This window comes from Amaranthus tricolor, chromosome 16 (genome assembly GCF_026212465.1).
Source record: "Amaranthus tricolor cultivar Red isolate AtriRed21 chromosome 16, ASM2621246v1, whole genome shotgun sequence".
NCBI lineage: Eukaryota > Viridiplantae > Streptophyta > Magnoliopsida > Caryophyllales > Amaranthaceae > Amaranthus > Amaranthus tricolor.
This window is the reverse complement of record NC_080062.1, coordinates 2524299-2551509: the sequence shown is the minus strand read 5'-3', so window position 1 is coordinate 2551509 and position 27211 is coordinate 2524299. Positions and strand designations below refer to the sequence as shown.

The 27211-nt window shown below is 32.2% G+C and overlaps 5 protein-coding genes across 9 annotated transcripts; 2 read left to right on the top strand and 3 right to left on the bottom strand.

Annotated features, from left to right (window-relative positions):
• Positions 1–1164: 1164 nt before the first annotated feature.
• On the bottom strand, positions 1165–5575 carry LOC130802336 (proline dehydrogenase 2, mitochondrial-like). The gene is made up of 4 exons (XM_057666307.1): positions 4903–5575; positions 2838–3489; positions 1919–2159; positions 1165–1341 (listed from the first exon to the last, which is right to left on the bottom strand). The coding sequence occupies exons 1-4, from the start codon at positions 5428–5430 to the stop codon at positions 1299–1301; spliced, it is 1464 nt and encodes a 487-aa protein (XP_057522290.1). The 5' UTR covers positions 5431–5575; the 3' UTR covers positions 1165–1298.
• Positions 5576–8357: 2782 nt separating this feature from the next.
• Positions 8358–10525, bottom strand: LOC130802335 (ribosomal RNA-processing protein 14-like). Of its 2 annotated transcripts, none has more exons than XM_057666306.1 (2): positions 9773–10525; positions 8358–8938 (listed from the first exon to the last, which is right to left on the bottom strand). In XM_057666306.1, exons 1-2 carry the CDS (start codon positions 10440–10442, stop codon positions 8532–8534), a joined length of 1077 nt encoding a protein of 358 aa, XP_057522289.1. In that variant the 5' UTR covers positions 10443–10525; the 3' UTR covers positions 8358–8531. The 2 variants fall into 2 exon arrangements, with proteins under 2 accessions (XP_057522289.1, XP_057522288.1); XM_057666305.1 differs by having other exon boundaries at positions 8358–8941; positions 9773–10519.
• A 1510-nt stretch (positions 10526–12035) lies between these two features.
• Positions 12036–18611, top strand: LOC130802334 (uncharacterized). The gene is made up of 9 exons (XM_057666303.1): positions 12036–12328; positions 12707–12948; positions 13945–14140; positions 14890–15060; positions 15139–15255; positions 17004–17201; positions 17376–17435; positions 17523–17621; positions 18064–18611. Exons 2-9 carry the CDS (start codon positions 12809–12811, stop codon positions 18379–18381), a joined length of 1299 nt encoding a protein of 432 aa, XP_057522286.1. The 5' UTR covers positions 12036–12328; positions 12707–12808; the 3' UTR covers positions 18382–18611.
• Positions 18612–19852: 1241 nt separating this feature from the next.
• Positions 19853–25252, bottom strand: LOC130802332 (pentatricopeptide repeat-containing protein At5g38730). Of its 4 annotated transcripts, none has more exons than XM_057666299.1 (4): positions 22899–25252; positions 22577–22648; positions 22307–22487; positions 19853–20884 (listed from the first exon to the last, which is right to left on the bottom strand). In XM_057666299.1, exon 1 carries the CDS (start codon positions 25001–25003, stop codon positions 23249–23251), a length of 1755 nt encoding a protein of 584 aa, XP_057522282.1. In that variant the 5' UTR covers positions 25004–25252; the 3' UTR covers positions 19853–20884; positions 22307–22487; positions 22577–22648; positions 22899–23248. The 4 variants fall into 4 exon arrangements, with proteins under 4 accessions (XP_057522282.1, XP_057522283.1, XP_057522284.1 ...); XM_057666300.1 differs by having other exon boundaries at positions 22577–22645; XM_057666301.1 differs by having other exon boundaries at positions 21058–22487; positions 22577–25252.
• Positions 20116–21162, top strand: LOC130802333 (S-adenosylmethionine decarboxylase proenzyme-like). The gene is given in 3 exon segments (XM_057666302.1): positions 20116–20777; positions 20779–20915; positions 20918–21162. Coding segments are annotated over 3 exon segments (1044 nt in total).
• Positions 25253–27211: the final 1959 nt, after the last annotated feature.

The following is a 27211-nucleotide window of genomic DNA, read 5'->3' as shown; positions in this document are numbered from 1 at the left end:
CTTTACGTCAAGAAGAATATAACAAATATGAGTATATATTTTATTTTCAATACTTCAAAAATCAAATAAAAATTTCTCTTTTTTAAAATGAAAAAAACTTAAACTAGACAAATAAAAAAGAAGCGAAAGAGTAATTAATAAATCCAATGAGACATAATATCTATATTGTAACAAGTAAAAGCTTTTGAATAGTGTACTGATTGGACAATGTATAAATCACTTTCCTTTTGATTATGGAGACTTTCATATACTTCTTCGTTCCATAATACTTATTTTTTTTTATTTTTCGCAAATTTATATTACTTATTATATTTTTATTTTTAGTAATAAAATAATCATATAAATATCTATTTTACCCATATTTTTATCCTTACCTCATTAACTTTTATATCTATTTTACCTCTATTTTTAATTCAAAAGTTTTTTTCTTTTTTTTTTTCATGTTCAATTTAGAATTAAAATGGAGGATATAATTGTCTTTTATTTGTTGTGCCCACTTTTTCTTAATTTTTGTACCCTTGCAAATATAGCAAAAAAACAAAACAAAGGAAGTATTATTTATATTAGCAATGATATTTACAAGTTATATAGGGTTGTACCTAAAAACTTAATACTCTCTATATTATTAATAATTTTAGTTTTTTCAAGAGAATATAATACTAACGTATAATAAAAACGCATGTTTCTTATACAAGAACAATATCGAATTACATGAATTCAGCATAGTCTCTTGTCTTTAAACATATTATTCATTGATCATTAATATGTATATTTTATTCTGAATTTATAAGTTATAACATAGTCAAATAAAATTTTATTTGATTTGTCTAAATATAAATTTTATTGATATAAATTTTTTATAATTTTTAATTATGCACAATTAGAGATATTTTGATTTGAAAACCGCATTGGATGGAGACGTATAGTGTAAAATATAAATGAAACAATCGAGGTGAATTGAAGGGAGTAATAATAATCGAGGAAAATGTTGATGGAAATCTTTTTAATTGTGAAATTGTTCATCTCAAAGATTAGTTTATCTTTAAAAAATTCATGCTTATTCTTTACTACATGCATGATAAAAATTTATGCTACACCACATCTTAAAATTTTAATTTTATTTACAACTAAACTTTCATGAAAATTTATACAAATTCATAACATCACGATTATTATTTATCTACAATCATAAATTTCTTTGGTAAATGAGATGATTACAAACAATTTAATACTTCACAAAGTATTAATTTATTTACAATCATGACAATTATTTAAGCACTAATTATATCAATCATATTTCAAAGTCCAAAGCCGGCCTTTATTCTTCTCTTCAACTCCAACCTACACCAATACCAAGCAAAAAAAAAAATACATATATATGTCAATTTTACATCACATTCATTTAAATTTTATTAAATCAATCAATTCTTTCTTTTTATTTAAATTCCAAATTAAAGATATTATGATCAATATTTTTTATAATGGTGTAAAATATTTATATTATCAACATCATCCTATCAGATTTAACAAGAGCATACCATACCTTTATCAAAAGAAATAAGATTGCACCTAAAAAACCCTCCATAAGAACACTAACTTGTTCAGTATTTATAATAAAATTCTATTAAAGAAGAACATGTCTTGTATGGAACCGTCTCACCATGAGACGAGCCCATATAATCACCATATTTATCTGATTGATCACTTTACCATTGTAAGTAATCAGTTCAAGGTTATATGTGATCATTTGAAGACTCCACTTTATAATTGGTTATCTTATGATTGGAAGTGATCGCTAAAATATTATAAATGATTAATTTGAGACAGTAAAATATAAATTGGACTAGCCTAATAGAGATGGTTTTACCGCAAAACCGTCTTAATTGAGAATTTGTGAAAGAAATGATATAATGTTTACCCCATAAGTTGCCTATCAAGACTTGAAGAAGATAGCACCCCTCTATTTTCTTCTGCTCTCCTTAACAAGTATGGAATGACTTCTTCAACAGGACCAAAAGTTAAGTATTTGCTGACTTGAAAACCAGCATTTTTCAGGCCATGTGAAAGTGCCTCAGACATTCCATATAATTGTGCAAATTGTAACCTTTCATTTTCTCTTCCTATTCCCAAATCTTTTGCTTTGGTGGCTGCCATTTGCCCTATCAAACATTCAAAACAACTCTATATATAAGCATCAGATGTTACATGTCAAACTTTTCGACATTACATTACTTCAACGTCATTGCCAAGTCTACTAATTTGCCTACCGTGTCAACCTATTCCCAATTCAACTCTTTTGGCACATGATCAACTCTAACTGAATTGGTTACGTTATGATAAACCCTTACGGCCTGCTTGATAATCGGCAATAATTCATGAAAATGATGATAAAAAATTAATGTAATTCATGAAAATCACTTAAAAAGATTTATAATACTTGTGATATATCATACCCTAATCTTTCTTTTTATTCTTTACAAAGTTCATTCGCACTCATTAGCACCATAGAATACCAACAACTAATAGAACCGTTAGTGAAATTAAACCCGATACACAACTCAACTCATAGCCTATGATAAAGCCAAAATACAATACTTCATTCAAAGAGCTCTAGCCTCTAGGTAAAATAACATAGATCTGTCTCTTATATATGTACATCATAGGAACATGTATTAAGTCGCGAATCAAATCATCAAATCAATCATAACAAAAACATTGGTTTACAATTTTTTCTGCGACCTCTTATCCATCGCACTTTCAACCACCTCTCATATTTCAAAATACTGTCGTTTTAGTTTCATTAAATCACAATAAAGTTGAAAAATTGAGAATTATACCTGATTGAACATTATGAGTGGCAAGGACGACAGCACCGGACCCATTATCAATCTTATTAAGCATATAAGAAGCACATTCATTGTAACAATTATGAGTATCTTGAATTGTGTCATGTATAGGAGACTCAAACCCTAATGAATTAGCCAATTTAGTTTCAATAGACATATAAGCTCCTCTAACAAGCTTAAACCCTAAGGGTATCCCCATTTTTTCAGCTGCATTATATGCCAAAAACAATCTCTCTTTTGCATCTTTTAAGTAAGCTTGAATTGTCCCATAAACAATTGGTATATGATCACCCAATTTATTGAACTGAATGACTGATATATAGGTTAAATAGTCGATACCGGGTTGAATCTTAGTGTCTTCAGCATCAACTGTTAGGGTTACATTAAGATCAACACATTTTTGACAAAGTTTTGTTAATCTTTGATGGGTTAAGTCAAGATCTTGCTCTTCTTGAGGGGTTAAGGGTTGTGGTTTTTTAAGTGTATGGTATAAAGGGCTTGAATTTGAGAAGATTGGTAAGGTGTTTTGTTTCCAATTGAGTTTAAATGAAGGATCTTGCTTCTCCCATCTTAGTAAATCACTTATTTTCTCTAGTAATTCCATTGGACAAATTGCACTTATCTTCACAATCACAAAACTTATCTGCAAAAATATAAGAAACATGTTAGAGTGGTGATCATATATCATTATCATCCTACTCAGTGTATCTCGCTCATAGAAAATTATGGATAAGGTCTGAGAAGGGAAAAACGGCGACAACTCATACCCATAAAGGAGAGTGCAGTCGAAAGAGCCCTCCGACTCGAATAAGATTAAGAAAAGTTTCTACAACGGAAAAGATAATAAGATACATATGGATAAAATAAATAATAAAAAAAGTTAAAAAAATAATAATGAAAACAATAATACTAAAAATAATAATAGAAACGAGAAAAAACAAGAGAATACGAATACCATCAAGTAATCGAAGAGGAAATCATCAGTAGTCTAAAATATGGATATAGCGCCTCCAACTACCCCTATCCCTAATCAGGTTCTCAGAGAGGTTTAACTCATGCATGTCAACTTTTATAGCGCCTCCAACATGTTAAAGTATTAGATTACGACGTATCATGGGGCCTCAACCATCAGCTTAAACATTTGGTTGAATTGGTTTTTTGACATGATATTAAAAGGCCAGCGTAATAAGAAGTCACGGGTTGAATAAGCACCAGATATAAGAAGCGTTTGTTGCCTTCACATTTCTGACCAAAAAAACTCTCACATAAAAAGACTTGAGAACGCATTAAAGTAAGTAACATATCATGGGGTATCCTTGACAAAACCCATTTCAAATAGCTAAATATAGCTTATTTTTATGTTGTTTTTGATCAAGGATATTCTTAGCCTTTCAACTTTTTATAATATATATATAATGCCTCTATTTCAATCATCCATGCATCATATCTTCATGAGAAAGTTTATACGATAAAAAATTAGTCTTTTCATCGTTTTAAAATACCTCCACCTTAAGCGATGGTGGGTCCCAACTGATTTTGTTAGCTTAACAATGCCTAAAAACCAAAATTACCATGCAAAACTATTAACAATTAATATTACAAATTTCTACTCTTTTTTTTAAAAAAATTCAAATAACTTTAATTATGTGACTTAAAAAGTTATTATGAGTATATATATATATAATAGAAAATTTATAGACATAGACAATTTTTAGTTAAAGCTTCATACCAAAGTGAAAAAATACTATTTTAATAACGGTTGAAAAATGAATTTTACGGTTAACAAGGATAATAGACAATACTTTAATCATAATTAAACTCAAAAATCTTTACAATACGGTTACAATACGAACATACGGTAATAGTGATGCGGTCTTATTTTTCACAATGCTTGACATTAAAAACATAAAAATTTATCATCATAATCATATCTAATATATATCTAATATAACGACAGACTATATCTTTATCAAAGAAAATAAGAAGGTTATGGCTATCAAGACTGTCTCTTCTAAGACATAATTAAAAAAAATAAGTAACATAAATGGATTCATACCGAAGATGGAGGAAAAAACTTGGTAGATTCAATAGTATTAAGAAAAGTCTCATAATTCTGATCACATGAAAGATTATCATAAGCATGTTCTAATCCATAGTTAAGCATTCCCCTTAATCCAGCCTCATAAATCTTTTCAACAGTCTTACTCGTTTCCTTTAAATCTTTCCCAGCAACAAATTGTTCATAAAAACTATGCTTAACTGACCCAAAAATAGCCTGACGAAAAACGGGTACTTCAATCAATTTGGATCTCATTATCCAAATACCCATATCCACTACCGGATCCATGGATGCCATATTAAGATTAAATACAGATCTTATCAATTTTTTCGTGGAAAAAGTGGAAAACAGTTTCTGGGTATCATTAAAATTCAAAACCGAATCTGGGTTTTCATTTTCGGGTTGATTTGAGGATAATGATTCGGGTTTTGACCCGAAATTAAGTGATAAAACGGGTAGAGTTGAAGAAGATGAACTCAATGGGCGGAATTTTTGAAAAAGCTTTGGTGTAAATCTGATTGCCATTTGTTTTTCCTCTGTTTTGCTCTGTTTTTCTTCAGTTTATGTTTTTAAGAGAAGTTTTCTGGGTTTTATATAGGAGGAAAAATGGGAGAAAATGGTGTAAAATGGAGTATTTAGAAAAACAGTTATAAATAAGGTTAAGTATATGTGAGTAATTACTAATTAGAGTTTGAATTGAGAGAAAAAATGGTGTAAAATGCGAGAGAAATGGTAATTAATTACTAATTAGAGGCTAATTAAGGAAACTGACTGTACGTATGTTTTAGGATTCCAACGAGTCTGGAGTATGACGTGGCAGTGTAGGAAGTTGTTTTGCAAAATAGCATGTTGAACAATGTTTTAGAATTTCAGTCAACAACTTCGGTTGACATTACTAAAACAAAAAATTTTAAAAAATTGCACATGTAATTATGTAAATATATCATAATTGAATTGGTTTGTGTATTGTCTTTTATAAGTGAGTTGGTTAGTGTATTGTCTTTTATATATATGATCAGGAATCAAAATATAGTAACATATTTTACTTAAATTGACATTACTATTTTATTTTTTGTCTACATCCGTCACTAACGATGTTAGTTAGTGATTAATACAATTAAATGGTTAAGTAGTTAAATATCAATTTATCATATATATATTAATGCTATTGATGGTTGAAATTAACTTGTTGAAATAATCTTTTAACAAATTGTTGTTATGGCCTTATTAGTATTAATATATTTGAAATTAGTTGATAATATTAGTTATAAAATCACTCAGTCAAATTATTTATTTAATTTTCATTATGTAAGTGTATTTATCTTATTTAGAAAGGAAATAAAATTTTAATCTTATTCTCACCTCATATATTTCCATAATTAAAAAAATGGACGTGGAATATTAACAGTTAGTCTATTGAGAAACTGTCTTTTTGAGAGGCATATCTCAAACCCAGCTTATTAAAAATTAATACTTACTTATTGTATTTTTAATGCATATTCACATTATCCTTAATGCTTACTTATCTTATCTTTAATGCTACTTTCAATATCTTAAATGTCCTCTTATATCATTCTTAATACCTACTTATAATATTTTTAAAAATATATAATAAACCGACTCAGTTAAAGACGGTTTCTCAAAGAGAACGTCTCTCGAAACAATTTGTGAAATATTAAAAGGGGAGCTAAATGCATGTATCTATGGCAATGTGGCAATCAATCATAAAGCTAACTATTAAATTAGGTTATCTTGATACATATAATATATTTGTTTGTAAGTTTTATTTAACAAAGTAAATTGCACGTTTGTTATTTATAAATATAAAGCAAATAAAAAGTTTTTGAAGGGAATGAAAAGTTCACAAAGTGACAGATAAAGTATATCAATTATATTTGACAATTAATGACATAACTATATTAAAACTTGAACACTTGGGTATACATATAGGATTGTTTTTTCATATTGTTTTGATAAATACGTTAAGAATTATTAATTTGCTTAAAAGCATCTATTCCTTAAAATCGTTATCACCAAGAATATTTAATGAGAATTATGAAAAATAATATTTGTTGGATTAAATAATAAATTTAATTGAGTAAAAGTGGAGGTCATAATATTTAAAAATATTAAAATAAAGTTATTGGAAAAAACATAAGCCTCAACTATTAAAAAATAAATTAATAAAAATTTGTGATAAGTCATTTTGCATAAATAACTAAAAAACTGAATGCAAAACTAAATTATCAAAAAGTTAAAAAATAAAAAAATTAAAAGAGAAAAAAGTAAATTTATTATTTATTTTTAACTTTTAATTTTTAATATTTTTAACTTTCTAATTTAATTTTTTATAATCAACTTGTAAAAATCTATCACCATTCGGACAAGAATGTAATTTACTATTTGGATAATTTAGGTCATTTTTGAAATCCTGTGATGATGAATTGGGTTAGGGTTATTTTGCATATTCATTAGACTTATTCGGTTAATTTGTGAATACTGTATATGTATTGATGAACTTTCTGCATGTTTCTCGGTGGTAATTTCTTACTTTAGTTTATGATTGGAAATCTTTCAAGAGTTCGCTTTGATTCATTTGTGAATTTTGTTGTATTGTGCGGTCAGGATTATCTTGAAAAACATAAAGTTGAGAGGAATAGATTTTACGAAGAGAACGAGAAAATGAGATAATTGAAGTTGGACAGACACAATTATAAGGTAATCAAAAAAAATTTCAATTAAAATTATACTAGCTTTCATTCCATTACCAATATTTAATACCACCAACCAAACGGGCCGTCAATATCTTTCACAGCATGACTGAACAGAATATCAACTATTAACATTTCAGGCAAGGTGTAGAACCCTACCCCAGCACCCCAAGAACAAGTGCTACTCTATCCGAGAAAAATGATATTTTTTAAGAAAAAGGTGAATAATGATAATAAATGAAGAGAGAGAATAAATTATTTAGACGAAATTAAAAGAGAGTTAAAATGTATGAATGAGATTGAAAGAAGGTGGTGGGCTATTGTTCAAAAATAGAAATGATACAAATTAAGTGGAACGGACTAAAATGGCAAATGCAGCAAATTCAATACTAAAAGAAAAAGGAGAAAGGAGGAAACTTGACACAATGATACAGTTGGGCATCCATGTTAAAGAATAAAAAGGAGAAAATACTTCATCCATTTCTTGTTTCACTATGTAAACAATCATTTCTGCGTCCCCAAACTGAAAATTAAACTAATATGTAATACTGCAGTCTACAACTACATCATTTGATATTAAAATGCCAAAACATCAGAAGTTGTTCATGCCATAAAGCTGACTTTTCACCCTTGTTCTTCAGGACGAAACGAAACACCAAAATTCATCATCGCCCGAATCATCAGTAAGAAACAAAACAAAGTAAGTAGATCAAATGTGAACATGTAACTTGGAACTCAAAATCGAGAAAGAGTGAACTTCATTGAAATAATTGGGCTATAACAGCAAAGGAACTTAAAAGAGGAGGAGCATAATTCTGTCCAACCCCCAAGCAAACCACACGGCCACAACAATGACAATGTGAATAACATAACTATTAACTACTCATTTCAAATATTAGAGTTCTATTACAAACCTTAATTCCCTGTAATGAAGCCCTCTTTGCGGCCCTCGAACCCTGGCCTCATAAGCTTCTTTTCTCTTTTCTCAATTTTAGCTTGTTTCTTCTTGTCAATCTTTGCCTTAATATTTCCTTTTCTCTTATCCTGCTTCTCCTTCTTCATCTTCTGAGTGGTTTCAACCCTCTGCTTCCATTGCTCAACACTCTTCTTATGCTTCTTCTTTTCCTTCCGTAAACTTTCCTTTATCAGCTTGGGATTATCATGTACCTTAACCCCCATTGCCCTCTCGGTAGCTGCCTTCCAAGAATGCTTCTTCGCAACTGCCTCGCCCTTTTCAGGGTCCTTCTTAGCCTCTTCCAGCTCAAGTGCTCTCTTCAACTCCTTCTCCTTCGACAATTTCCTCTTCTTCTTCTTCTTAAGTACTGCTGTCAATAAAAATCAATTATTTTTCAGTGACCATGTTCAAAATCATCAATCATCCATCATCCATCACAGCAATTAGGCACTTCTTGTTTTCCCCAACTTGTTAAGTACATTACAATAAGTGAGTGTTTGGTATGAACTTTTTAATGTCGAGTAAGGAATTCAATTACCATCACTCTATTTTTTGTTTGGTATAAGTTTAGATCAACTCAATCCCTTTCATAAGGGTAATAGATACCCTTAATTTGTTACCACTCATTTATGTCAATTAACAAATCCCTCCCTTTCTTTAGATAGTAGTTGTCTTAAAGCTATACCAAATAACATATAACTATAACCCTTACCTTTACCCTTCTTTTATCATTTCCCTTTCTATTACATTCCCATACCAAACAGCCCCTAAGTTTATTTCAATTCTAACACATCCTAATCGGTTCGGTTCAATTCTAACAAATTTTTCCTACAACTTTCTTTTCCACAATGTCACTAGTTCCTTGAAATTAATTCCATTCTAATAAGTTAGAGATATTTTAACCTTAGTCTGTCATTATATTCATTTAATCCATTAAACTAACACAAGTTGCAATCACAATTAGAGTGGAATTTCATATCATATAACAAGCCACAATAACAAGAACAGCAATTAATTTAGCATTGAAATTTAAATCAATTGCATTCCTAATCAAATGAAATTCCACCAAACCTATGTTCTTCACATAAAATCAGAGTTCAATTTTCACATTTCAGCCATCAAAAAACTAAATTTCAATGCAAATTAATCACAATAAACACCAAGAAATTCTAAATAAAACGATGAACAATGAATTGCTTACCATCATCACTAGAACCAGCCAATTTGACTTTCCCAAACTCAATTCCTTTAGCAGCTTCAGAAGCTTCTTTCTCAATATCTCTTTCATTATCTTTCGTAACTTTATCTTCGTCTTCTCCATCATCATCTTCTCCGTTGTCATTCCTCTTCCGCTTCCATTCCCTCTTCTCTCTCCTCCTTCCTTCTCCACTACCATCACCTCTATTCGCTCGCAACTCTGCAATCTTCTTCCGTAACCTCTGTTGCAACTCTTCGTAAGTCACCGACCTCTTCTCCTCCGAATTCCTCAACTCCAAACCATCACCATCAATTAACCCTTCTTTCTCCGATTGCTCCTTCTCTAATGACTCTTTCAGCAAATCTAGGGTTGTTTTAGACGAATTCACAGGGTCTAACCTATTACGTCTCGCTTTCTTCGTGTTTTCAATCGATTTAAGTTTCGCTTCTGCTTTTTCTGCTTTGGATAATCCATGGATCCATGGTTTTTCATCGTCATTCGTCGGAAGGTAGAATCTTGCCGGAATCAACTCCACGAGTTTGTCGAAGAACTTTGCGTGGTCTTTTACTATGGATTTAACGTCGACAACGACGGAGGAAGAGCTTCCGTCTATAGCGGTTGAATCATCTACGGTGGTACCTTTTGCGACGGAAGTTTGCTTCTTCTTCTTCATTGTTGGAAAGCGACGAAAATTGATAGAGAAGAGAATATTAGGGTTTCAAAAGATGATGAATTTGCTTTTTTGTTCGTTTAAAACAAGTTTTCGGTTTTCCCGGGCTATGTATGAGTTCTCGTAAAAGTTTGCTAACCCGGTTCAAGGCCCAAACTTCTGTTCTACTTCATGGTTCATGACCATGAGCCCAAACCCATATTAATTTGGTATATTTTACATGGTAAACATCAACTATTACAAAAAGCGAATAATTTTAAAAAATTTTCACAAAATACCACACAACTCTTGAAAAATTAACTACAGTAGCATTATGGAGGTAAAAACTTTTAATTTCAGTTAAGTTTTGGTAAAAGTCATAAATGCCCCTATTAAATCTCAAATGTAAAGCCCAACTTAACGGAAATTAAACTTAACAGAAATGTTACTGTAGTTAATTCCAAGAGTTGAGTGATATTGTGTGGAAAAAATTTGGGATTTATTAAGGATATTCATGACTTTTACCAAAACTTAATGGGAATTAAATGTTTTTACCTTCATAATATTACTGTAGTTAATTTTCCAAGGGTTGAGTGCTATATTGTGGAAAAAAATTTTAAGAATTGTTACCATTCGCCTTTTACCATAGTTGATACTTACCATATAGAATATCTCTATTAGTTTTACCGTGGGTGATGAAAAACAAATCGCTATCTTAATGATGAAAAGAAAAACTTTCAACTATTAACTCTATTATGATTCTAAACTCTTGTTGATTTTTTAACTCTTGTTGATTTGTAGCGGAAGAATTTGAAAATTAAAAATTGTTTTTCTATAAAAAGATGATTTGTGAAAGTTATCTTGTATATTTGATAAACATGCAACCATCAAATTACTATTTAAACATTTAAACTTGATGAAGTTTATTTTTTTAGCATATTTTATAGGGTAATGATATTTACAGCTCTTACGGTTATACATAAAAATTGAAAAGTTTTCTTTATTATCAATAATTTTAACTTTTCAAGAGAACTTAATTTAGAATTTGAAAAACAATTAATGTGAAGTATTAAATAACTATTTTAACTTTTCAAGAAAAAATAAATGTACACACCTTTACATTTTAAATCATCAATTTAACGCAACTTTCACATCTTTTTTGATAATCATTTATCGTCATTCAAACTTTCCCAAACTCTAATCGAATACTCGACAATAATTATGATAAATAGTTCTATATTATCATATAATTAGGGGCTAGAGTATGGATTGGAAAATACGAAGCAATAAGTCATGAGATGGGTAAATTTTAATAGACATCACCTATGCACTCATGATAGCTAAGATTTATCATATCAACATGAAAAAATATAATCTAAATCACACCAATTTTAATACCAACTAAATTAAGACAATTAGGACTCAAAATACAAAAAATTTTATCTGTTTATCATCTCTATTAACTAAGATAATTATAATTCAAAATACGCAAAATTTACCTGTTTATCATCTCTATCAACTAAGACAATTATAATTTAAAATACGGAAAACTTACGCTAAATTTTACCTATTTATCCTCTCAATTGGCAAAGAGCACCAACAAAAGGTTTTACCGTTTTGTGGGTACGGCAATGTGCTGCCCCAGCACTAGGACTTTTCGATCAAGGAATCACAGTTCAAGTTCCAGAGTCAAATGCTCATCCTTTGCTGCTTGGTCTAATCTCATTCCCAGCTCCCATCAAAACAAACCCATCTTTTCCTACAAGAACCAATTTTGGTGATAATAATTATTCTATACCTGATCTTTAATCTTCTACTTACAAAATCCAGCGTTATTCTTTAAGAATTTCTGCTTCTGGATCATCGCTGATTAGAGAGAAACTGTTTCTGGGTGCTGCTATGCTCTCATGGTATCTCTTTTCCCTTTCTCTTTTTATATTAACCTTTTGTTTTAAGCTTACAAATTTGAATAATAAAAAAGACCCAACTGTCTCTGATCGAAGAAAAATTATGGGTTTTAATGGGGATTTAGGAATTTGAATTTTTTCCATTATTTGTCAATTACCCAGTAATTTGCTTGCGATTATCTATGATCATTGAATTTCTGTTTCTGGGTTTTAACAAATTTTTATGTTGAATTACCTTGTTTAAGTATAATAAGTGTTGATTAATTAGAACATGCATGCTTGATTGGATGTTATTGTGCAATGCTGGGTTGATTTGTGTGAAATGATTATTGGAACTTATGTCATTTCTCATTCTTTGTTTAATGTACATTGGATTTTCAGTTCTTGGTGTGGATTGATTTTGGATTGAAGGGAATTGCAGTATGCTAAGAATTGTGGTGGGTGGTGAGTATTGGGGAATGACATATTGTGTTAGATAATCTGATGGAAAAGAAGAAAATTGATGAACATGAACCTGGACCTTCTTCACCCAAACCAGTGGATAGATTTGGGTTCATTAAGGCAGATAATGGCAATTCTCCTGATGCTTTGAAGAGGAGCAAATCCGCATTTGAATATGAGAGGTAATGCTCGTGGAATTTACTCTCGTCTTAGTGATGATTACCGCGTAATGTGTTTGTTTGTTTGGTTGTCGATTTTTTGATGTCGAGGTTTTGGGAAGTTTAGAATACATAACTTAATGTTGTTGAGGGTGATGTTTCATCCTAGTAATATGAATTTGGCTTTTTTTGTTGAGCTAGCTTAAATGCTTGAGCTTAGCATAAATATTGTTGTCGTTTTGCCATAGCTATTAGTGTAACATAATTCTCTAGCTAATCGCGTTTAGAATTCGTGATTTGCTCAAATTTGCCCAAGAATAGCCCAAAATCGACCATAATTCGCTATTTTGATTCGCGAGGAGATTAGCAAATTACGTGACATTGATAGCTATCATATGATATAGAGCATGCTTAGACCAGACGGCTGGTTGTATTTGTTCTTTGCTTGATATTGCTTGTAGAGCAATAATATAGAGCTATTTGGTTCTAGTGTGTATCATGACTGAGTAATCATGTATTCTAAAATTAACCAATAAAACCAAATTTGGGATTTACCTGCATATATTACATTATCATTTAACTATAATCAGCTAACAGTTGACACATATTTTCTATCCTTGTGCTTTCATGAGTTTCATCCTCCTCACCCTTTTCTTTCTCGAGGGATTACAAGTATTGGTCATTTGTTGTTTTTTTATGTCAAATGTTCATAAATTGGACATGGTTACAATTGTTGATGCATGAAAATACCCTTTTTCTCTTCACAAATTCTTGTATGAAATGGTCTCATTGCTCGTACTTGGATTAAATAGCCCAATAATAGATACTTTAGCTTATGGGCTTCTTGTACTGAGATAGTCTCACTATGAGACGGTCTTATACAAGACGGGTGTTTTCTCTTTTACTTAGTGTAGAGTAGATATATAGCCGAGTATTTTAAGTTAAATATTGCTCCCTCTTTCTCTTGTTTTCATATGTTAAATGCATTGATTATACTTATGAGACGAGGGCCTTTTACAGGGAGGAAAGAAGAGTTCGAAAATGGAGAAAGATGATTGGGGTTGGTGGGAGCGATTGGAAACATTATGTAAGGAGGAAACCTCAAGTGGTTAAAAGGCGTGTTAGAAAAGGAATCCCTGATTGTTTAAGGGGACTTGTTTGGCAATTGATCTCTGGAAGTCGTGATCTCTTGCTCATGAATCCTGGAGTTTATGAGGTAATCTCCTTCCCAAATTTTCCAATCTTCTCTTTATCTTATTTCTCTTGTATTTTTCTTGCTTGATGAAATCATCCTAGAGTTTAGGTTCTAATTATTTATTGCCTATGGAGTCGATGATTCACTATCTTTGGGGTTTGGCTTTTAGGTTTTAATGAACTAAATTAAATTGGTTCATTGAAATTTGTGTTTTTCTTCTTTTGCGAGTCATAGACAATCCTTGTGTGTTGCAACATAAGTCGATTTAAAACAGATTCTTTATACTGTAAAGCAAAGACAATGTGCATCGAACCCTTTATTGTAGCTCATTGAAGCTGCAAAGTTCAAACCAATGAAACATAATTCACTAGTTAATTCACCTTTTAAATTCGCAAAAAATGGTTTAATAATAGCCTAAAACCGACCATAATTCGCTTTATTTGATTCGCGATTCGCAAGGCGATTAGCGAATCATGTGACACTGTTCAAACTCAACAATCGCCAATTTCTAGGGTAGTAAAGCATTGCTGGTTAACTTTGGTTTTAAGCTTCTATTTTGTTCATCAATAGCTAGCACTTCTTATTTATGTGATGTTGCAGTTTACAATTATAGGGGTTAATCAGAAACAACCTTTTTGCTCTTATAAGGGTAAAGCTATGTACATTTGACCCCTCAATAAACCATACCTAGGTGGGAGGCACTTGACAATTGGGGTTATGGCATAGTGTTGTTAAATGAGCTCGTATCATTTTTTTTTTTTTTTTTGCAGCAACTGGTAATATATGAGACTTCAGCATCTGAACTGGACATAATTCGAGATATATCCCGTACTTTCCCATCCCATGTGTTCTTTCAGCAAAGGCATGGTCCTGGTCAGAGATCACTGTACAATGTTCTAAAAGCATATTCTGTGTATGACAGAGATGTTGGATATGTTCAGGTTTGCTATATCTCATTTGTTTTTTAAGGTGAGTACAGCTACACTTTGCGCATGATTTCGCTGTTGTGTGGAATACAGGGCATGGGATTCATAGCTGGTCTACTGCTTCTTTATATGAGTGAGGAAGATGCATTTTGGTTGCTGGTCGCATTGCTTAAAGGAGCTGTTCATGCCCCAATGGAAGGTTTATACCTGGTAACATCTGCTTTCGTGTACAACTAATGTATATTAATGTTTCTTGCTTTACATATAATCTATATGTAGGCCTTTTTCCGTCATCATTTTCAATTGGGACCACTACATGCTTATTTGGGATGCTCGAACTTAATCTTGTAACTAAGTCAGATGGTTAAAACCTCCATTCCACTAAAACACAAAGTACTTGAAATACTCTTTAAGGTTGTCTTTATATCTCGTTTGGCCACCGTTGAAAAATCAACGGTGGGCTTTATATTTAACCTACCACTTGTAATTTACTCCCTCTATCCTTATTATTTTGCTACAGTTTCCATTTTGGGCGTTCTTTGGTTTTGCTACATTTCAATTTTTGACAATGGAATGACACTCTCTTAATCCCATCAATAAAATCTTAGATTCTCTTAATCTAATCTCATCCTTTTTGTCTTACTCTCGCACTGCTCTATACCATAAATTAATAAAGTGACAAAACAATATTATTACAAAATCTTAAGTACTGAATGAGTACTCTAAAAACTATGGAAATCTGTATGCTGCTGTGTATATTGATAAGGAGGGAATGACTACTTTAGAACTAAGGAAACAGTCGTCGTATGTCCTTTTGGTGCTTTCTCAATTTTTTGCTGTAAGGTTTCTGAGCGATCAATTTGCCTCCAAATGATATCCCCTTGTTTGAGGTGCTGATGTAATATAAAGTGTCGTTTTCATCAAGACAGATTGACTGGATCCTTTGGAGATAGGATAACAGATGCTGAAGTCTGACTGAGTTTCTTCTGCAATTTTCGTAACTATGCTTGGATATCTCGGACTGAATATTCTTCCTAGCAACAAGTAACAGAAATGTGCCGGGACTTTTGACTTTTGACTTTGACTCTATTCCCCCCGGTCAGTACAAGTTTGATCTGAAATAGTAAACCAAAGAGGACCAAGTTGAACCCACCTGGTTCCCTTGCTAGATAGATTATAAGCTGTTAATTTAGGGTATGGATTGAAGATGAATAAAAGGATTTGTAGGGGACCTTTTCAGCTTTTTGGGATGGCACAGGAGTAGCTAAAGCGTGTGATTTTAGCCTTTCACAATCATGAATCAACCATGTTGTTGTACTTTGCGCAGAGTAAGATTTTTTTGAGTCTCAGTCATCGTTACAGACTAAAGTGCTTATGAATTGTGATGATAACCCACGCCTCCTTGTCTGGGATCATATGTTTTGCTTTGTGAAATTGATAGTATTTGGGCAAGATTACTTAGTGACACCATGGGGTGTCCGCATCAGTAGTTTCGTTGTTTGTCTTGGGCTCTAAATGCTTTATTATTATCAATGTATTTATCTCTTGATGCAATTTTCTTCATGTTAGAAAGATGTCTAATCCTTGTGTGATTCGAAAATATATCTTTTTTAACATCTCTTTTTACAATTGTAGCTAATTTGCGACTCTTGAACATAGTGCAAATTAGGATCACATGGTATTATGTTGGTCAAGTTGTAGAGGTTTTCAAATGTATTACATGTATCTTGAAGGTGTAAAAATTCCCGAATTAGGCAGGTTCAAAAAATACTTGGCAGTACAACCACCACGACACCCCCGTATTGTATCACTATAACCGTTAGCACGATCACGACCGAAACTACATTGTTGCACTATGCTCTTGAAGTCATTCTCTTAATGTAATGCATAGATGGGTTTCTCCTTCATTTACCCTCTGAATTTATAGCCTTTTATAGTATTACTTTTATTATGTCCAGTCAGGATTGCCTTTGGTACAACAATATCTTTTCCAGTTTGATCTTCTGGTGAAGGAATATTCGCCCAAGCTTGGAGAGCATTTTTCTCAAGAGATGATAAATCCTAGCATGTATGCCAGTCAATGGTTCATCACTGTGTTTTCTTACTCTTTTCCATTTCACTTGACCCTCCGAATCTGGGATGTCTTTCTTTATGAGGTTAGCTAATAATTAATTACAAAATTACTCCCTCGGTCCCTTTCAGTTTGCACCACAGGACTCAAAAAGCTCTCAGTTGAGTCTTCTGGTGCAAATTCAACGGGATGCAGGGAGTAGAACATACCATAATGTGTCGGAGTTTTTAGAGACATGATCATGTTATTTCTTGCGCAGGGTATGAAAGTTGTCTTCAGAGTCGGATTGGCCCTTTTGAAGAGTTGTCACGATGATATGGTTCTTTTCTACTTCATTTTCTTTCTCTTAACCTTAGTATTATGAGTACTTGGTTGCTTACGATTGTTTAATTATTTGGTGAATTAGGTGACGTTACCTTTTGAGAAACTCATACATGCATTGCGTAATTTTCCTGAAGAAGTCATGGATCCTGATACATTGTTACCATTGGCATACTCAATTAAGGTTTGCCGCTCAATCTTTACGCAGTTCATTAGTTCTTTCTTATTATGTAGTTTCTTTTAATTCTAATATTTTGACGGGCTACATTTAGATGGCTACTTGTCATGGGATTTTAAACCGACAAAGTAAAGAAGGTTGAACGTAGATCTTTTCCGTTTCTTTAGGCTCAGTCCAAACCCTTGACAGTTCATATGATATAGTAACTTCTTTTAAGATCATGCCCATCAATTAGTTTCAATTAGTAAATATCAGTTTTAATTGGTAAAAAGCAGTTTTAATCAGTAAATATCAGTTTTAATTGGTAAAAATCAGTTTCAATCAGTAAATATCATTTGAATCAGTTAGAATCAAGTGAATTGAATTTCAGTATTGATTGATATGTATTTCTAAAGGGGAAAATTTGTATAACTTGTGTGGTTGTGCCTATTAAACTTTTGATGCTTAGATATCTAAGCGTTTGGAAGAATTGAAGTTTGAGTACGAGAAATCACATGGAAAAGAGGGTCAATCTATAACTACAAGAGGGAAGCAGAAAAAGCTATTAGAAAGGAGTGGTTCACGGCATAGCAACCGAGTCGAGAAGCAAAATGGTGAAGTAACCAAGTCTGTTGAAGTTGTCTTGCAACAAAATTTTTCAATGCGTAGGCATCATTCCCATCAAAAGGCGGAACATGGCAAACTTGATGGGCAAACGACTAAATCCGATAAGGAATCCTTACAAAGACGCGATGGTCACCTCATGTCTAGACATGCTACGAGTTGATAAAGACATTGATTCTTTCATTCTTTCATATTGTGATTGTACATTTGGGTGAATGTATACAAACATTAGTGCCATTCGGCATGTATGATTGCTCATGCAATCCATTTTTGTGGTTATTGATTCTTGGTTTTTTTGGTTATTGTAGTTTTACGAAAAAAAGATGCTTGGTTTTATCGTCTTGTACACGTTTACTCTTTTGTAGACGACAATATAGCTTGACGTTACCACTTTATTATGCATAAATTCCACCCTACCTCCCTCCCCATCGCCAGCCACCCTCTCTGGCATCCCCATCGCCAGCCATCCACCAAAAATTCCATCCTTAGTTGACACTCCCCCCCATTGCCGAAAAACTCCCCATTCTCATTTTTTGCACTTACTAACAGGCCTATTATGCTCGATGGTGTTCGTGGTTCAAAAAAATCAACAGCCCTGTTCTTGCATTGTAATTAATTAATTTTGAATATTTACAACATATATTTTAATCTCTATAAATTGTGTAGTTTGTAGGGTTTGGATGAAGCTCTAAAAGGGTTGTTCTTAAAAAAAATATCCGTCTTTTATCAATATTTCAGCCTTTACTGGTATATATTGATGTTGATTATTGCATTGTAATTCGGATTATATAATTTTGATTATCAAAAAAGAGAAACGGAAAGTTTTTAATCATCAAATTAACTCATGATTATCATATAATTTTAATTATTTCTAAATGATATATAATAATTCTGATTATTATTTCTCTTTGCTTGAATATATTTTGATTAGGGTCATTCGAAAATAACATTTCTTTGTTAATAATTATATCAAGGAAATGAAAAGAAAGTGAGGAATTATTAATGCGTTTTCCTTCAATCTAACGCAAGTTGGAACGATTTGTTTTGTCAAAATTTTGAAAGTTTTCTTTTCCCAATTCCATTTCCTCATTTTCATTCCTTCTTCAATTGGTTTTTAAACAAAGGAAATGCAATTTATCCATTTTCCTTCACCCCTTATTTGTATTTAAATCTTAATCTATAAATTTTAACATAATCAAGTGAGATCTTATTGATTGGTTGCATTATAATTTTTAATATCAACTTTTTCAATTATCCACAAATAGAAATACTATTTTAGATTGAATAGCATCGATAAACGTAAATGAATCAAATGGTAACAATAATAGTGAATCAAAAGAAGTAACTTATCTTGGTTGATATGCTAAAACTTTAAATATCGTAAGGCTTTGATCGTCATTACTTATATAATCGATTCATATTACACTCATACTTCGATTTAGGCGAATGATCTATGGAGACTAAAGGTGGGAAAAAGAAGCCAAGTAGTATGTCCTTTTATGAAGCTCCCTTAGGTTACGAAATTGAAGATGTTCGACCTTACGGTGGTGTTAGGAATTCAAATCTACTGCTTACTCTAACGTAAGTTCTTTACTCAGTTCATTTAAATTTGCTACATAACACAAATCAAACTAAAACTTTAAAAACGTTGTGTAGCAAATTCAAAGAGACGGATACAACATTCATCGAGTACAACTTATCTATGTTTCTTTCATCCTAACCAAATTTTTGTTCGGTCTTTAGCAGCTTGCTCGAAAGCCATCCTGATTTCTCTATACGATAGTTCGTAGAAGTCTATATAGATATTTCCCTATTCCTCATTGTTTGTACATTCTCAAATTTTTCACATTACAACTTTCTTAGCTATAGTCCATTTCCTCTCCTTGTGTACCACAAGATGGCTTTGCTTAGTTCCCCTATCGGCTTTGAAGGCTACAAAAAAAGACTCGAAATCTCCAATTCTAACGGTGTTGGAGATGGCCTTCGATGTTTCACTAGAAATCAACTCGACAAAATCCTAGAACCAGCTGAATGTTGCATCGTTGATTCTCTGAGTAATGAGTTTATCGACTCCTATGTTCTATCAGAGTCGAGCCTTTTTATCTACTCGCACAAAATCATCATCAAAATTTGTGGGACGACTAGATTGCTCCTCTCAATCCCAATCATTCTAGAACTAGCTGAAAACCGGTCTCTTACTGTAACATCTGTGAGGTACATGCGTGGTAGCTTCATATTCCCAAGTGCTCAACCATTTTCACACCGAGCTTTTTCTGAAGAAGTCGCCGTTCTAGATAGCTACTTCAGTAAGCTTGGATCCGGAAGTGAAGCATTTGTGATAGGAAGTATGCATAACTCACAAAAATGGCATGTTTATTCAGCCAGTGTGGATTCCCTTAATTCTCATCAGAATTTCACTGTTGAGATGTGCATGACTAGTCTGAACAAAAAACGTGCATCGGTCTTTTACAAGACGAACCATTCAGCACGTGATATGATCGAGTCCTCTGGCATACGAAAAATCCTTCCGGAGTCCACAATATGTGATTTTGATTTTGACCTGTGGCTATTCGATGAATTCAATCCAAAACAACAGAATATCTACAATCCATGTCACACCGGAAGATAGTTTCAGTTATGCCAGTTTCGAAGCTGCGGGGTATGACCTGAAAGAAATGAAGTTAGATCAGTTAGTTGAAACGAATTTTCCTTAGCTGTTCATTGTGATGATCACGAGGAACTTCTAGAATCCGACCTAAAGAATTTGGGTGTTGATGGATACTATACAGGATGCAAGAATTATGAAGACTTTGGAGATAATAGCGCGGTGATTTATTACCAGTTTGTTAAGGCCAATGCATGTGGATCGCCTAGATCGATTTTTAAATCTTGTTGGAAGGACAGAAATGAAAGTGATTCTGGCTCGGATGTGTCTTCTGCTTGATTAAGGTTTGACTAAAGTTTCAAGGCTCTCTTGGTCTATTATCATGCTCGGACTCTTAATTATACCTCGAAATACCATCATCGTACATTGAGATTCCGATATCGGTTTATACTCGAGCTTGACACGAATGCTAGGGTCGGAGACTTCGAGTAGGGAATAATTTTGTTGTTTCTCTGTTTTTTCTGTCAAGTGACTAATTCTGTCACTGTTGTTTACTTGGGTTTGCTGATAATTTCCATTGGTTTTTTTTTGTACTTATGGGAGATTGAAATTTTGTGATGCATAAATTTCCAATTTGAAACATTATTAATCTTTATGTTCATAATTAGCTCAAAATTTTCTACAATGTGATCGCAATACAGCTGATACTTTACACTATGAATTGCCAAGCCTTAATCGGTTGACTACCTGAACCACAACAAATCAATAATAAAGATTATACTTTATTTGGTCAATCTAACATTAACCTACAAATAAATCAATCAATTACAATGATCATCCATCGGTCGGCTACCTGAACCACAACAAATCAACATGAGAGATAATTGATGTTAAAGATTATACTTTATTTGGTCAATCTATCACTAACCTACAAATAAATCAATCAATTTCAATGATCATCCATTTATATTTCTCCTCATCTGTTTGATTCTATCTATTGTCATATACTCTTGCAAACCCGATTCGTAAAGTCATTATTCGGTCTTTTTATTCACGTCATCTTCAACCTACTTCCTCTTTTGAGCTCCTCAAAACTCCTTAAAGTTCAAACCTTTCGTTTTTCCAAGTGGTGCATTTTTCAGCCTCTTTTGCACTTGACAAACCAACATAACAATACTCTCTCCTTTTGTTATAAATATATGCATAATCCCATCAGATTTGTATTTTTAGTAACTTAAGAATAATAGGTTTGAAAGGGAAATAACAGAACAACATTTCATTACCTAATGGCTATCGACCAGGCAACCTTACCCTTATAATAACAAAGATGTTTCATGTTTTTGAAACACCCTTATTGAAAACATCATTTGCACTTTCACATATATAAGAAGTGCACATAATTTAAAGACTTATTTTACCAGAAACCAAAAAACTAAAAATCATTGGCTAAACCGAGAATGGACAAAGAGAACAATGGACATACCGAAATGGACCAAGCTACCCGCTAAAAAGCTTTCAAATACTAACGTATCGTTTGCTCTTTTCGTAAGCAACAACTCTGCAGCCAATGCCATTAGCCATATCTGAAGCCTAAACCCACGCCACGTTCAACATCATCCTGAATCGTAACAGCAGTCTAAGAGTTACAGAGCCAAAGCCTAAACCTGCAAACCAAGCATAGGCATAAGTCACACAGCATACTATCTGCAATGAAGAAATTAAACCCAAGATCGAGAATAGATAAGGTACTTACCGCTACACGGCATCTCTAATAGATATCGACCCAAAAAGCCGCTTATTGGTTTCTGTTCTTGTTAACTGTCTACTGCACATGCAGAAGAATCTTCATATATCTTTCAATTCAATGTTATTCAGTAATCCCTCCATAAACTTACCAAATTTTAATCCAAATCTAAGAAAAATAATCCAAATCTTCAGCTTTGAAATCACTAACTATACAAAATCTTTCAAAACACTGATTAAATTAAAGCAAACATTCAAGTGACTGAAAAAAAATCACACTTGTCATGTGAATTGAAGCCTAATTAAGAGAACAAAGCATATATGAAAATTACCTTATTTTACAGCTCAAAAATCCAAATGCCCCTTTCAGGCTATAAACATCTAAAAAGGTAAATTGGTGGTCACAAGTTTATAGTCCCAAACTCTGTTACTCGGACTCTTCATTTTGCTTTACGTACCCGTGTTAAGATCCTTGATACTCGGACATTGGTATGGCACTTAGACACTTCATTTTAGATGTAAAATTGAATATATAGACGTATCCAACACTTGGACACGTATGGGTATCCAACATCTGTACCCGTGTCCAATAATATAGGTCCCAAACCAATTTAACAAGCCATCAGTATTGCTCGCTTCATTTAAATTTAATCTTGGGCAAGAAAAAGCTATGATCATTCACTCAATCTAGCTCTTGCAGCTTCCTGTTGACAATCTTAGAGATCAGCTTTCTTTGTACCAAGTGATTCCAAAACACTCCTAGTATGTTCTTCTCCCTAGCATTCGAAGCAGTGAAACATCTATATATTCGTAAAGTTACGCTCAAACGCCTCTTGTACATCTCGTCCAAAAGCTTAGAAGCAGTGTTAGCCTTGCCTGCTTTAAAATAAGCAAACGCCAAACTAGTGTACACAAGACTATCTCCATTGATTCCTTTCTCTTCCATACAACTAAAAACTCGTTTAGCACATTCAATCCTATCCTTCTTACATAGACTTCTAATAAGAGCTCGATAAACTGATATATCAACACAAAGACCTCTTCCTACAAGCTCACTCGGCAGTCTAACTATTCCATCCTCATCATCCTGGTCACAATAACAATCAACAATCCACGAATAGACAGAAAAATTTGGAGAAAGGCCCGCATCAAGCATTTCGAATAGCTGCTTTTTTGCACTATCAATTTGTCTAGCCTTGCAGAAACCGTGTATTAAAGCCTTGAAAGTGAATTGATCAAGCTTCAGCCTGCTTTCCAACATCTTGTTTTTTACTTTTAGGGAAGATTGCATGTCTCCTATCTTGCAATACGCATTAATCAACGTATTGCAGGTGATGTTATCAGGTTCTAGCTTCTTCTCACCCATCTCATTCAAGAGATTGTTCGCATCTCTTATCCTACCTTGCTCACACAACTTGCGGAGAATCGAATTATAAGTAACAACAGAAGGATAGATACCTTTACGCTCCATTACTTTGCATAAATCTAACGCTTCCGCTAGATCATTAGCTCGACAATATCCATCAACCAAAGTTGTATATGTCACAAGATTGGCATTTGCACCCTTAATTTCACTAAAAAGCCTCAAAGCCTCCCCCATCCTACCTTCCCGACAAAACCCAAATATAAGGCTATTATAAGTCACAATATCTGGTTTCACACCGGCTTTTTCCATCCTATCTTGAACCGATAAAGCCTCATAGTGTTTACCCTTCTTCATATACAAAGAAATCAATGTATTATAAGTGAAAAGATCAGGTAAAATGCACTTCAATTCCATTTCAACCAACAATTCTTCTACCTTTTCTAAATCCCCAGACTTACAACAACCATGAATCAACACATTATACACATAAAGATTAGGAACAACTCCAAGTTTCAACATTTTCTTATATATCTTCCACATTATAGAAATCAACCCAATTTTCACAAGTGAATTCAAAAGTACAGTACAAGCATGTAAGTGGGGCATAATCTTATTAATTTTCATATGCTCAAACACTTGAATTGCATCATGGGTCATCTTAGAATTTGCATAAATAATCACCAACCAACTAAAAATCTGTGAATTTAACTCAGAATCATTATGGGCATCAACAAGAGCATTCAAAACAGTAGGTGAAGATAAAAAATCTCTATGAGCAATTTTCTCAAGCAGTTTCTGTGCAACTTTAAAGTGATTATATTTTGTAAGCAAATGAATCATTGACCAAGTAACTTCAAGAGAATGTTTATACCCAGGAATGTTTTCAACCCATTCATAAAAAGCCCATGAATTATAAAAGTCTAATGGAAGCTGTGATAATGCTTTCTCTACTGTTACTGATCCCAAATTAATTTGGGGATTCAAAAGTTGATACCAATTACCCTTTAATACAATTGCAAATAGGGTTCTAATGGATTTAGTGTCTCTAGAAATTGAAGCTAGTTTAGGCATTATACACCGAGAAATTCACTATAATCTTGCAAAGATGAAAGCTTTGAACTGGATAATGATTAATGGATATGTTTAAAGATGGGAGCTTTACCTGTTTTTATAACTGTGCTTCGTTTCTCTCTTGGGCGATTATTTCTGTGCTTCATTTCTTTCTCATACAATTTTTCGATTATTGTTGGGCCACTTTTAGGGTTTGAACTTATTTCTACATAATAATTTGAAATAAAATATTATGAAAATTCTACTTAAAAAAATTTATGAATAATGATTTTCGTTTTATTAATTAACAAGTTTAAAAAAATGCGATGAAAAAATTAGCCTTTAAACGAGTCGTTGTAACACTGTTAAACTTATTCTACAAATATAATCATTAAAAATCTTTAAATTTTTCTTATATAAGCTATTATAAAAAGTTGATTTGTGTAGTTATTGACGATGATATATATAATATAATACTACCTCCTATTCAGCTGAATTGTCCCATTTTTTTTTTGGCACTATTCACTTGTCACTCTTAATTTGTATTTTACTCTTAATCTATAAGTTAAAACATAGTCATATGGGATCTTGTTTGATTCGTCTCAATACAAGGATTATTAATATCAACTTTTTATAATTTTTAATTAAGCATAATTTGAGATATTAAGAGTTAAAATGTTGCCTCGGCAAGTGTGAAAAAACAAATGGGACAATTGAGCTGAATAGGAGGGAGTAATAATGATTCATATGACAATATATTTTTGGAATATACGTGATAAAGTTACAATTAATGTTCCAAGGATTGTCAATAAAAAAAAAATAAATAGGATATGATATTAAGTATATAGAATAAAACTTAAATATTTTTCAGACTAATTATAAATAACTAAAAATTATCATAAACACTATGAAAATTGTTGTTATAAATTATAATTATGAAAATACTTTTCAATAAAATAAATAATACAATTAACAAACATTAATTTTTACAGATTAAAATTTATTTTTATTGATTATAGTAAATTTTTACTAATTATAACCGATTTACAGAACTTATTTTACTTAATTGATTTTTGCTGATTATAAAATATTTTGTACCTGATTAAAGATAATCTTCCTTATTGTAACTGATTTACACCGATAAAAATTAATTTGTACCGATCAAAACTTGTTTTTTTTATCTATTAAAACTTATTTTAAATGAGAAAATATGTTGAGACGTGCACTTCTTCAAGCCTAATGAGCAATTAAGCCTCAAGTGTTCAATCTTAATTTATTTCAACACGATCATGTTTAAATTTTGGTTGGATAAAGGAATGAAATCATGTGCTTTATTTAATAAATGTGTTAAGTAAAGCTAAATCCTTTAATTCTGTCTATCCCACCGAATCCTAACCATCTTAAAGTTGATTTTCGAGTAAAAGCAACGATAGTTAATTTAAAAGAGTCATTAAAATAACACGGCCCTTTAAAAGATCAGTCTGTCTCCTGAGGGACTATCTTTCTAAGAGACGTTTACAAGAAATATTTAGGATTGAATTAGTGCATTAGATAATATGCAAAATTTAAAATTTTATCCTTCTAAAAAATACTCCCTTTAATTCATATCAATTGTCATATTTAGATTCATTGATCACTTTTAATTTATATTTAATTCTTAATTTAGACGTCAAAATATAGTCAAGTGGGATTTTGTTTGATTCATCTCAATATAATTTTTATTACTATTTATTTTTTTATAATTTTTAATTATTCACAGTTAGATATATTTAGAATTAAATTAATGCATTGAATAATGTATAAAATCTAAATATAAAAATTAATACGAGTTGGAGGGAGTACCAAGTACAAAGTCAAAAAGACTAGCACGTAGACTCTTGATCCAACTTATACACTATACAGCTATTGTCTACACGATCAAGCCTAAGAACATTGCACTAAAACCAAATTTGGCAGTCCCTTACCAGACAAAAATTGTCAAGAACTTCAATAATTCCAAAGTAACGAGTAGGAATGCAATAGGTATTGGACCAGATCCGAATTCGTATTTGTTTCACGGGTCTGGATCCTAAAAAAATTTAAACCCATCGAATTCGGGTCGGATCTCAAAAAATGTCCGGACCCTTTTTTTTATATACATCAAATATACTAGGCTTATGGGCTATTTAATTGGTAAAGTCCAACTGATTTTCTGATAAGCACAATCCGATCTTATGAAGCTTAATTAAT

Bases quoted from the DNA above. Each gene is read 5' to 3' on its own strand.
- LOC130802336 (XM_057666307.1), bottom strand. From the start codon at position 5,430: ATGGCAATCAGATTTACACCAAAGCTTTTTCAAAAATTCCGCCCATTG. The intron at 2,160-2,837 runs GTATAATTCTCA...AATGTTTGATAG, and splicing joins CACTCATAATGTTCAATCAG to GGCAAATGGCAGCCACCAAA. The intron at 1,342-1,918 runs GTAAACATTATA...GTATTGGTGTAG, and splicing joins CTTGATAGGCAACTTATGGG to GTTGGAGTTGAAGAGAAGAA.
- LOC130802332 (XM_057666301.1), bottom strand. From the start codon at position 25,003: ATGCCTAAACTAGCTTCAATTTCTAGAGACACTAAATCCATTAGAACC.
- LOC130802335 (XM_057666305.1), bottom strand. From the start codon at position 10,442: ATGAAGAAGAAGAAGCAAACTTCCGTCGCAAAAGGTACCACCGTAGAT. The intron at 8,942-9,772 runs GTAAGCAATTCA...TTTTATTGACAG, and splicing joins GGCTGGTTCTAGTGATGATG to CAGTACTTAAGAAGAAGAAG.
- LOC130802334 (XM_057666303.1), top strand. From the start codon at position 12,809: ATGGAAAAGAAGAAAATTGATGAACATGAACCTGGACCTTCTTCACCC. The intron at 17,202-17,375 runs GTTAGCTAATAA...TTTCTTGCGCAG, and splicing joins GGGATGTCTTTCTTTATGAG to GGTATGAAAGTTGTCTTCAG. The intron at 17,622-18,063 runs GTTTGCCGCTCA...TTTGATGCTTAG, and splicing joins CATTGGCATACTCAATTAAG to ATATCTAAGCGTTTGGAAGA.